Source organism: Pleurodeles waltl, chromosome 2_1 (genome assembly GCF_031143425.1).
Source record: "Pleurodeles waltl isolate 20211129_DDA chromosome 2_1, aPleWal1.hap1.20221129, whole genome shotgun sequence".
Lineage (NCBI taxonomy): Eukaryota > Metazoa > Chordata > Amphibia > Caudata > Salamandridae > Pleurodeles > Pleurodeles waltl.
In genome coordinates this window covers 604352717-604365175 of record NC_090438.1, presented here as the reverse complement: position 1 = coordinate 604365175, position 12459 = coordinate 604352717, and the positions used below count along the sequence as shown (strand labels likewise).

General features: G+C 46.9%; 1 protein-coding gene across 2 annotated transcripts in view; it reads left to right on the top strand.

Annotated features, from left to right (window-relative positions):
- AOAH (acyloxyacyl hydrolase) overlaps nucleotides 1-12459 on the top strand; it is an 845303-nt gene that overhangs the window by 588627 nt on the left and 244217 nt on the right. For both annotated transcript variants that reach the window (XM_069215577.1, XM_069215569.1), the window contains exon 17: nucleotides 11283-11341. In XM_069215577.1, coding sequence (XP_069071678.1) covers nucleotides 11283-11341 — 59 coding nt within the window. The remainder of the gene's footprint in view (nucleotides 1-11282; nucleotides 11342-12459) is intronic.

The following is a 12459-nucleotide window of genomic DNA, read 5'->3' as shown; positions in this document are numbered from 1 at the left end:
GCTCATACAGGAGCGGCATAAAGCGATACAATCGGCTGCGACTATCAGTGCCTCTCCAGCGGCGGCAGAATCAGAAACTGAAATTTCACAGCCTCCCAGTGACCGACCTGTTACACCGGATAGGCTCTCTGAGTTGGGCTTTCCGGAGTGCCCGTCTGTAACGCCTGCCACCCCGGATGAACTTTTATAGGCTCTGCAGGAACCGATTTGGATGGACTGGTAAAGATGTACCCATCTGGTTGGAGTAGTTGGGCCGCCTGCACTACAGGGATGATGTATTGCTGAATATGAGCTGATAATAGGCCCAGCTGCCAGGCATGGGAAACCCTTATGGGTGGGCTGAACAGGGTGTTGCCGGACCTGAAGCTGGCTTCGATTGCTGTTTAAGACTGCAGTTAGCCGCTGCCACCCCTCTGTTATCCACTATAGCCAGGTTGTTTGGCTTAGTGAGTGCTTGCTTCCTTGAGTGATTTGGCCTACCCCACTCTCCAACTAATGGAGAATTAGAATGTGTGATTATGTTGTTGAATGCCTAAGTTGTTGGGTTTGGGCGGAGACCGGTTGTCTATCTGCTCTGATGGTATTGGTTATGTTCTGGTTATGCTGGAGGCTATATACAGAGCGTCTGACCGGGTGCTGGAAACATGCTAATGCACGAGCAGCATTGCGCTTAAGGCGGGATGGGTGGTGTGCGGGTGTGCCAGATTGGTGTTGCCATGAATCCATATATCGCGATCACTTGGAATGTGCACTGCATATACAAGCCCAGGTGCAGGTACTCCATATACTCATATCTTAAAAGGCACTCAGTCCACCTCGCTTTTTTGCAGGAAACCCATTTGGTGCTCTCAGAGCTCCCCCGCTTGCAGCGGCGCTGGAGGGGGCAACTGTATGCAACAGGTCACTCCACTTATGCCAGGGGTGCCCTGATCTGGATTAAAGCAGGTGTCCCCTTTGTAGCAGAGGAGCAGATCATAGACTCGCAAGGGAGATTTGCCCTGGTCCGTGGACGGCTTGCGGGCCGGGCCATAGTGCTGGGCTCTATATATATGCCCTAAATGCAGATCAGACTTCCTTTCTGGATAATTTGTCTCACCACTTGGCGGCTTGGAGTGACTAAGCCTGGTTACTGGGAGGGGACTTTAACAGTGTACTGGATATTGACTTAGATTGCTCCTTCCCCCCACTGCCTACGTCCCCTGCTGTGGCAGCCGCGCAGGGGTTGGTGCGTTGGACGCGACATTGGTACCTGATAGATATATGGCGGCAACAGAATGCTGCAGACAGAATTTACTCGTATTATTCTGCCCGCACTCCCCGCATGTAAGTCTCGATAGGATGCTCTGCACGTGGAACATGACCTCTGCGGTCGTTGGTGTAGATTACTTGGGACGCACGCACTCAGATCACAAACCACAGATTCTGCGTTTGGGTTGGGATCTTTCCCCCCCAGCGGTTCCTACCTGGAAACTCAGGGCTGAGCTCTTGAAGGATGCTGCTTTTAGGGCATCTCTGGACACGGCGATCCCTGAATTTTTTTAGCATAATGATGGTACTGCCTCTACGGGCCTGCTGGAGTGGGATGCCTTTAAGGTCTTCATCCGAGGTCACTGCATTTTGGACTCAGTGGAATTTGCGCCGCTCAATTGAGTATGACCTGACTCGTATGGAGCGAGACTCGCTGCGCCCAGAGAGGGAGGCTGCTAGGAGCCCCGCAGAGGAGGCCTTGTTATCCACGGCCCGTGCTGAGCGGTTGTCGCTACTTGAGCGGTTGCGTTGTCTGAATTATGCTGTGTACTCAGTGAGAACGTGTGCTTCGGGAGACAAGTCGGGCAGACTTCTGGCCTGGCTGGTTAGAGGTGATCGCGATCATGGCCCGTTTATGGAGGTCCGCTCGGAAGCCGGTGGTCTGTTGCATATGCCTGGGGAAATACATTCTTCGTTTACGTAGCATTACCAGGTGCTGTATGCCTCGAGGGCACTTTCCCCTGAATGGTCTTGTGAGGAGTTTCTCTCTGGCGTGGAACTCCCATGTCTGACGGCGGACCAAGGGCAGGCACTGGAGGAGCCTCTTGATCTTGTTGAGATACAGGCCAGTATTAGCGAGTTAGCGTCTGGCAAAACGCCAAGCCTGGATGGTCTGCCGGCTGATTTTTACAAGGCATTTAGGGCCAGATGTAGCAAACAGTTTGTTAGTCGCAAACAGCGAAAATCGCCGTTTGCGAGTCGCAAATGTGTGTTTGCTATGCAGAAATGCATTTTACGAGTCGGAACCGACTCGCAAAATGCATTTCCGACTCGCAAATAGGAAGGGGTGTTCCCTTCCTATTTGCGACTCGCAGTGGTATGCAATTCCATTTGCGACCGCGTACACGGTCGCAAATGGAGTCGCAGTTACCATCCACTTGAAGTGGATGGTAACCCACTCGCAAACTGGAAGGGGTCCTTATGGGACCCCTTCCCCTTTGTGAGTGGACACCAAAATATTTTTTCAGAGCAGGAAGTGGTCCAAGGGACCACTACCTGCCCTGAAAAAATCTGAAACTAAAGGTTTCGTTTTTTTTTTTTCTAAGTGCAGCTCGTTTTCCTTTAAGGAAAACGGGCTACACTTGGGGAAAAAAAACTGCTTTATTTAAAAGCAGTCACGGACATGGAGGTCTGCTGTTCCCAGCAGGCCTCCATTCCCGTGAGTGCCCATAGTCGCTATGGGGGCGCAAATTGCGACCCACCTCATTAATATGAATGAGATGGGTCTTTGCGACCCCATAGCGACTCGCAGACGGTGTCTGAGACACCGTTCTGCATAGCAAATTGCGAGTTGCAATTTGCGAGTCACTCGGACTCGCAAATTGCAAGTCGCAATTTGCCGGCTTCCTACATCTGGCCCTTACTTCCATACTTGCGCCCAAGCTGCTCGGTGTTTATGAGGAGGCAGCGCGGAGGGGATGCCTGATGGCATCTCAGAGGGAGGCGCTGCTTGTGTCCCTTCCCAAGCCTGGTAAGGACCCGGTGGACTTGGGTTCGTACTGACTGCTAGCGATGCTCAATACGGACTATAAAATACTATGCGTTTTGCGCCTATAACACCGGGCTTGGTACATCCGGACCAAAATAGGTTTGTGCTGGCGAGAGATACGTCGCACAACATCTGGCGGCTGTTTCGTGTCATGCACTATGCGAGACGGGATTGGCCACAGGCGGGATGTCTAATCCTTGACCTGGAGAAGGCCTTTGATTCCCTAGAATGGCCCTATCTTTTTAGGGTCTTGCGGCGGTTTGGCATTGGACCCCACTTGATTCGGTTGGTTCAGTTGCTCTACACTAATCCTCAGGTCCTGGTTAAGCTGGGGGGCATTGTTTCAGATGCAGTCAATGTGTGTAGAGGTATGAGGGAGGGTTGCCCCCTTCTCCCGCTGCCTCCTTTCCCCGATCTGTTTTCCCTTGCCATGGAGCCACTGGCGGCGGTTTTGCGCGACAGAGGAGCTGGTTGGGGTATAATCCTGGGAAACGCCCTGCACGTGGCATCTCTATACGCTGATGACCTTTTGTTGTATTTTAGGGATATTACACGTATCCCCCCAGAGGTTGGAACCCTGTTGCAACGATTTGCCTTGTTATCTGGCCTTAAGGTCAATTGGTCCAAATCATGTCTCTTCCCTTTCGACTCTACGTTATCGAACCCAGAACTTTGTCTTGCTGGGAGTGTGGTCCCATGGCAGCCACATGCATTCAGGTACCTAGGCATCCGTATTTATCACCGGGATGAAGACCTAGTTGATGGAAATCTAAAGAGGGCAGTGTCTTCGTTTGAAATCCCAGATGGCTTTTTGGAAGACACTGCCGCTGTCAGTGGCAGGCAGGATAGCGCTACTGAAAATGATTGTCTTTCCGCGCCTATTATATTACTCTTCTAATCTCCCGCACTACATCCCCCCCCCGTTTCTTCAGAGGTCTGGAGTCTACGTTGAGGGAATTCATTTGGAATGGGGGTCGCTGCAGAGTCGCGCTGAAAAAACTGTGCTTGCCGCTGGAGAGAGGTGGTCTTGTGGTTCCTAATCTGGAGCATTACTATCTGGCCTCTCAACTCCAGTGGGTGTCCAAGTGGCTGGCGGGTCTTCATCTCAAAGACACGGCAACCACGGAAGGTCCTTGGTCCCTCATGCGGGTGTCGCACTTATTTCACTCACTCACACGTGTGGCATTGCCAGGACAAATATTCCTTAAGGTGGCCTGCGCCTCACCGGGGGGGGTGGTTCCATTTGCTCCAGCTTTGCCGTTGTTCGGCACTCCTTGGGCCCTAGGATTACGTCGGGTCCTGAGCTGCGTGCGTGGCATGAAGCAGAGTTATACACATTGGTGGACCTCTATGATGATAAGCTTATTCCGTTTCCTACACTGGTTCAGGAGTCGGGGCTGCCTGCAGGGCAGTTTCTGTTATATAACTCATTGTTGAGGTCTTTGACATTTAGATGGGGTGATGTGTTGGTGATACAGTACATACAGGTGATGGGGCAGGGACGACACCTAATTAGATGGTTTACTGACGCGCTGCGCATACACACAGCCCTAGACTGCGACGTGCTACGTGCAGCCTGGGACAGGGATGCTACCACCTCAGTCACAGATGCGCAGTGGAAATCAGCTCTCTCCGGACACACTAATGTACCCCGCAACTCTAGATTCCGTTTGATCCAATTCTATATCATTCACAGGGCCTACCTCACTCCGGCCCGAGTAAACAGATATTTTGCTCTTCAAGATGCAGCATGCCCCCGTTGTTCTTATATAGATGCAGACATGTTACTCATGCTATGGTCCTGCCCATCCTTGCATTGTTTCTGGAAGGCACTGGTGTGCTGCCTATCAGAGTGCATGCCAAGCCCGGTTCCACTTACCTGGGAGGCTTGTGTGCTGGGCCTTTTTCCCAGGGGCGAGCGGCACAGAGCTGCAGAGCGTTTTCTGGATTTGGGCCTGATAACAGCTAAGCAACTGATAACCCGCAGGTGGAAGTCGGCCGACCTACCACCTGAGTTGGCCTGGAAATGCTCATTTGAGGTGTGGGCAAATGCGGAGGGAGTGGCATTGAAAGGAGAAGATGCGTTAGGGCTACGCAAGTATCCGTTGTCAGACAGTTTGGAAGAAATGTTGTCAAATCTGCGGAGTATGGGTCGGGTCTCTGATGCAGAGGAATTAGTTTAACTGCTGGGGTGGATGGGCACCTGAGCTCGGCGTGGGAGCATGAAGACGGGGGTGCTTGTGTCTGGGCGGCCGGTCCAGTCTCCTCTTTTTTGGGGATGGGGCTGAATGCTATTGGGCGGCAGGTGATTGGGGCTTGCATGTACCCCCGTCCTATACTGGTGCGTATGGATAATGTAGGAAGTTCCCATGCCTATGGTGGCGCGTTTTACTTGCAACCAACCTATTGACTGTATAAATAGTACTCAAGTGGTCGTTCATGTTTCTATTGTTACCTGTGATTTGCTTAAACTATATACCTGCCAGCACAAAATTGTATGAATAAGCTGCTCCTCAGGAATGGTTTGCAGAGGTGGGGAGCTATTTGTCGTCCTTCTAATTGTCTGTAGGCTTCAAGACTTTAAAATATGACTCCTCTCTGTGGACTTTGTGTGTCCGTTAATCCTGTGCTATGTGAGCCCCGGCAAGAAATGATTAAGTATTTGAACTGGAGGGCTAGTTACTTGCTGGTTTGGCGCCTACATTTCTCTGATGTGCGTATCAGCTTGAAATTGCACAAATTTTGTTATCATGCTGTTGATGTAAGTCGAAATTTTGCAGCACACTGAAAATAATAATAAACAGATTTTTTTAAAAAATCAGGCCACCTAGGGCCTACTTTAGGCATGACTTACGTGTAGTAAAATGGAAGGTTTGGGCCTGGCAAGTGGCTACACTTGCCAGGTCGAATTGGCAGTGCAATTCTGCACACACACGTTTACAGGGCTACTCATGTGGGTGGCACAGTCAGTGCTGCAGGCCCACTACTTTGACTTACAGGCTCTTGGCACTCATAGTGCACTGTACTAGAGACTGATCAGTAAATCAAATGTGCCAATCATGGAAAACCAATTATCAATATCCTTTAGACAGAGAGAACTTGCACTTTAGCACTGGTTAGCAGTGGTAGAGTGTCCAGAGTATCAAAACCAGCAAAAACGAATTACAGCACAGGGTCCAAAAACAAGGGTTCAGAAGCAAAAAGGACAGGGAAACCACTTCAAGAGCTGCCAGGTCTAACACCCCCAACCACATGTTCAACCTCTGAACCAATCAAATCAGCAGAGAACTCACCTCAATTACCACAGCAGTCTCCCCGGACAAATGGAAACATGCTGAAATCAAACCCCTCTTACAGAAAATAACCAATGACCCTAGTGAACTCAAAAACTATCGACCAACTCTCTGCTCCCCTACCCAGTCAAAGTAGTTGAGAAAGCCATCAATCAACAGCTCACCACATACCTGGAACAAAACAACCTGCTTGACATCTCCCAGTCAGGATTCTATGGTAACCACAGCACTGAGGCCTCACTCATCTTAACCACAGACAACATCACGAGCACACATCTGTCCTGATCCTTCTTGACCTTTCAGCTGCATTTGACACTGTATCCCACCACACCCTCATCAACAGACTCCTCAACATCTGCATACAAGGGAACACTCTCAAATAGATCGCTTCCTTCCTGACAGAATGTATACTTAGAGCATCTGGCTACCGCCCTTCATCTCCGAACCCAAGAACATAATTTGCAGCATCCCCTAAGGATCATCCCTCAGCCCCACATTGTTTAACACCTACATGGCCCCCCTTGCTGACATTGTCAGATCCCACGGTCTGAAGATCATCTCCTAATCAGACGATACATAGCTCATGCTCTCACTCACCAAAGACCCCATCTACCACCAGAACAAACTTCTGCAACCCCATGACCAACGTAGACAGCTGGATGACAGCGAACTGCCTCAAACTCAACTCTGACAAACAGAAGTACCGAACTTCGGATGTAACACATCCATATGGGACCACAGCCAGTGGGCAGCCGAACTCGGACCGACTCCCATGCCATCAGACCATGCAATTGACCTCAGTATCATCCTCAACAGTCAACAGACCAGGAACAACAAATTAATGTAGTTGCCTCGCCTCCTCCTGTTTCCACACTATCTGCATACTGTGCAGAGTCTTCAGATTGATCTCAGTCAACACCAGGAAAACTGTCACACAGGCCTGTACCACCAGCGACCTTGATTATGGAAAAGCCCTCTACTGGCATCTCCACCCAACTCCTGAAAAGATTCCAGACCAAACAGAACGCAGCAGCCAGACTCATCCTGGACCTCCTCAAATGGGCCCACATCACCTTCCCACCTCAGAAACCTTCACTGGCTCCCCATCAAGAAGAGATGCCAGTTTAAGATCCTCACGTACACATACAAGGCCTTACACAATCAAGAACTGGCCCACTGACTAAGCTTCCACCAACCCACCAGACACCTATGCTCCTCCTCACTGGCCCTTGCACACACACCTCCATATCACCGCCAAGGCTTGGAATGACCTGCCCCTCCACCTCCGACCTGCACCCTCCCTTACAGACTTCAGAAAAAAAATTCAAGACCAGGCTCTTCGACGGATGCTTCACACCCCAGCACTCAGATACTCCCAGGGGTGATAGCCCACAAATACTTATTGATTGATTGACAGTCAGGTTGGGTAAAGTTTCAGTTTTCCAAAACAGGTTGGTTTTCTAACTGAGCAGGGGAGAATGGGGAAAAGTACTATTTGCCATGATTTGTGAGTGGGTGATGTGTGGTGTGTGCGGGGTGAACATGCACAGAAAGATTGAGCAGATTTGTTGTGTTTTGGAGGGAGGGGAAATATCAAGGTATTTTACAGTAGTGTTTTCATGATGTGGGATGCATGGTATATGGGGTAAATTGGGGTAAGGTAGTCTGCAAGAGTAAGGGCTAGGTTTAGTGCGCAGGAACAGCAGAGATGACATGTTCATTCTGTGTTGCTGGTAGAGTGTTCAGAGTTTCGAGTGCTGAGCAAGTCAGCAAAGAGAAAGGCTTAATGTGTGGACTGTTGGTGATTATATTGTAAGGAAATTGAGTCTGGCACAAAAAAAGAATGAGTTTGCCATTTTATTTGAATTTCGACCCATAGTGTCTTGGGGAGGATGGATAGAAACATGTGGAAAGGAAAAGACAGTGAAACTGGGCTTCATTGCAGGCTACAGCCAGTAAATCAAAATACGATCATTTTGGCCCTTTCTATTGGCAAATGTAATTTCTGTAGATTACGAACTAGTGATTAATGTTAAGTGAATTAACTGCCTTATATTTATACAGATGAATGTTTGAAGGATTGACAGCATTCATGATTGTAAAGCTTTTAAGGGTTGTATATCACCATATAGACTATAGAACAGCTGAGGACTTGTCAGTGTCCACATTTTTCCAACGCAGAAAGAGTGTCCGTCAGACTCAGCAAGGTCAGCCTGACAGACACTCTTTATGGTCTGGTCAGACAGTCAAATGCTGTAAATGTGCTAAATGTGCATGTGCCTGGCTTCCTGAGCTGAAAATTGCTAGGCTGAATATTTTACGGCCAGGCATAGTCTTCTGTGAGCCAGCCCCTTTTGCCAAGGGGAGCATCATTGACAGATTCAGACCTAATTGCTTCTGTTTTAAGCTCTGAAGTGCCCAGGGCCGAGTGTCCATCAGTGGCACTCGTCGCAGAGTGGGGTGGGGCCAGCGGCTCTCACTGATCAGATCCTATTCTGAGATGAAGTAAGGATGGTCCTCCCCTCACTGGCTGACCTTTGACAAAGTCAGGCACTGAGAGCAGGTAGCGAGATATTTCTTCTGAAGCCCCAAGGAAACAACACAGGCTTCCCTCCCACCACCTAAGATCACCACCACGGCCTGGTAAGATTTTTTTTTAATGTTGGGTCAGTGCGTGTATGTATGAAAGTTTGTATGATAGTGTGTGCATTCTGTGAATGGGGGTGTGTTTGTGCTGGGTGTGAGTATGTGTGTGCATGTGAATGAGAGTGTGCCTGCCCCTCCCCTGCTGCACATTGTGGGCAGCCACTGCTACGGAAACATCTTGCTAGACAAATATCATAGCTAAAATATTGACAACCAAAATATCAACAAGTATATATATTACTAAGTATAGATTAACTGTGCTTAACTCCACATATAAATACGTTGAATATGTATATATATATAAAACACCTAGTGGTGGTCACCACTAGGTAGCTATAATTAGGACCATTTTTCCATAGAAGAAGCATTTTTTGACTTGTCTATATCTTTGGCATAATTTCACAAAATTTTCTAAAAGAAGTGTGCTAATGATTCTTGTGCCTGTGACATTTTGAGGTGATCCATCAAGTGGGGGCCATGACAAAGGAGGGCAAAAACCATGTGTTTCCCGTGTTAATTCCCATAGGAGTTTTGAATATGACTAGCCCAAACTGCTGGATGGAAAACCAAATGGAGGGTAGTGGTAGAATGTGGATCACGCCTCCTGTGTGTAACAAGTATTAGGGCTGAAGGATAAACAAATTAGCGCTAAGTGTTTCGACGGATGCAAAATGTGATGCCAGGTATCCTACTACCCGACATACTAGTAACAGTTGGAGAACCCGCTGTATCTTGAAATTAAAGTTCATATATCGCTGCACACTTCATTTTCCATATATAAACATACTAATGCTTCACATAAATATTTTTGCGTAGACAATAGTTCCTTCATCCAAGGTTTATTGCACGATCTGTACAGGTAGCACGTACACACTCTTGCAATGTTATGTAGAGGCAAGATGTGAAGTCAAACTTTTAGATGGTCCTAGTAGTTTCCAGTAGTATTGGTGGGTTAGAAGAACTCAAAACCGGTGGTTCAGTAATCCCCACTTCAAGTGACTGTAATACTTGATAAGCCGGATCCCTGATACGCTGGGTCCTGTCGATAGCCTTGGATCACCACATCTGCATCTGTGGTAAGCTTACAACAGATGCGGATGCGGTGATCTAAGGCTATCGACAGGACCCCGCGTTTCAACATGCTAACTGTACAGATCGTAATTAACAAAGAGATTACTTATGAATTACCCATCTGGGTTGCATTATACAACAATCTAGCCTTGAAAAGGTCACATGTAGTGATGAAACACGTGTTGGCTGGCTGTGAAAATGGTGTAATGCTGTCTGGAATACACTATAGACTGTACTATCATGCAATAAACCTTGGATGAAGGAACTATCGACTACGCAAAAAAAAATATGCATAGCATTACTATGTTTATATATGGACTTACAATGAAGGGTGCTGTAATATAAGAACTTTAATTGCTGGATGGAATTACACCAAATTTGGCAAAAAGCTAGATTTTGTTGCGCAGGTTGTGCTTTTGGTTATTCGGTGTGAATTAGTTCAGTAGTTTTTGAGGTATTAAAGGGAAAATAAATGTGTATATCTGTGCCCTACTTTAACTCGTGCCCTCGCCATGCAGCGCTAATTACCACACAAATTGCGGCACTCATGACATCTTTGATACCATCATTGATAATAACAATGTACTATTTGCAGTAAAAGTTTTGACAAACAAACTGTGCATGCCAGGGGTGCGAGTTATAGTTACATTAGGGCACGAGTAATAGTTACTTGAGAAAACTCTAATCATAGCAGGTGAATTTATCTGTTTTTTTAAGTTAAAAATTTGAGCCTAACTATGACCTCCCTGTAACCTTTGTTTTTTTAAGTAAATCCAGTTACATATGTGTGGAGTCAAGTTTAGAAGTATAGTAAACCTACACTTACCTATATATATATAAATACATATCTACCATGTCAATATTTTGGTCATCAGGATTTTTGTAATATGTGAGTAGCACAATATTTAGTACTCAATATTTTGAGACCTTGCCCCTTTAAAATGTCTTTCCCTGCCCTATATCATGACCTTTAGTCATCTAGAGGCTTATATGTGAAGTTTAAGAAAAATAAAATATTTGAAGATATAAAACCTTAATTGTAGCAGTGTAGATTTATTTAGTTTATGTTCGATGATGTGTAAAACATAAAACTCTGGGAAACTTTATAAAACGTAAGTTTGCTTGTAGGATTTCATTAAGAAGAGGATATCAGAGAGAGGGCTTGTGAAGGGCTGCTTGAGTGTCTATTTAACTTTCTCAAAATCTCTATATTTTGACTTTTGAATCTGGATTGATCTAATGTGTTTGTTTTACAGGCCAGTTGAACAAAGACATCACATATGAACAAGTTTACTCATTCTTAAGTTGTCTTCAAGTAAGTATTAATTATTTTGTCAATCATGGTTATCCCTAACATGCAACTCTGAGGTACATGGTAGCTTTTAGCTCCTCTCTACAGTCAAATAGTGACACCGATCATGATTTATTATCAGAAAAAGCAAATAGCCTAAAAACAACCAGTTCACCACTAGTTGAGGGTTATAGGCCCCACATATGCTATTTTCCCCGTGAGTTGTTTCTGTGCTTATGGTACACTTTTAATGAAAAATTAAGCTCTAATGTTTTTAATGGAGAAGCTGCAAGCATTTTATTACTGTTCCTAAGTCGCCCCATACAGAATGCCTTTCCCCAACCTCCCGACTGTCTCCCGCACTCATTTTTCTATATATCCTTGAGGATGCGTGCAGGCAGACACACTGGGAGAGAAGGGTTAGGGACAAGGGCAGACACAAGGCGTGGTCAGCACATTGTTTGCGCAGGAAGTGGTCCCTTCCTTTACAGAAACCATGCTGTAATGCATTTCCCTTTTTGTCTTTGTGCTGTAAAATGAGGGGAAATGAAAACATTTCTCCTCATAATACTCCTGAGGGAAACACAGGATTTTGACACAAATCCTTGTGTACAATTAGTCTACTACTAGTAGTCGAAGTCTCAAAAGTCCGCTATGACTATTTTTAAAGTCAACAGTGTTCCAGGTCTAATTAGCAGCAAGTTCTCCCGAGGCCGACAGCCCCAAAATTAGTCTTATCTGCACCTTGCAGGATCCAAGCAACTGGAGCTGATTCTGGTGAATTCACTGCATGCGGCCTAAGCGAGTTGCACTCAGCAGTCATAGAGTCATCATATTGGTCACACCTCTGAAGCTAATGGAGGTTTCAGCAGCTTCTTTTTGCAGGATAAGTCTCTGGTTCCTCCTGCGACAGAGGGGCGGGGATATGAGACTTCTGGTGCAAATCCTCTGTCCTATGCAGGTGTCCAGGATCATAGAGTGACCTCACTCCTCTGTACTCTAACCAGGTCACGAAACTTGCTGGCTCTAGTGACCCCCTCTGGCATACGGGGTCACCATATCCTCACAGTGCACAGACTCTGACACAGTTGGTGCAGTGAAGTCCTCATGGGTGGCCCCTCCTGGCATACTGTGTCATGGCC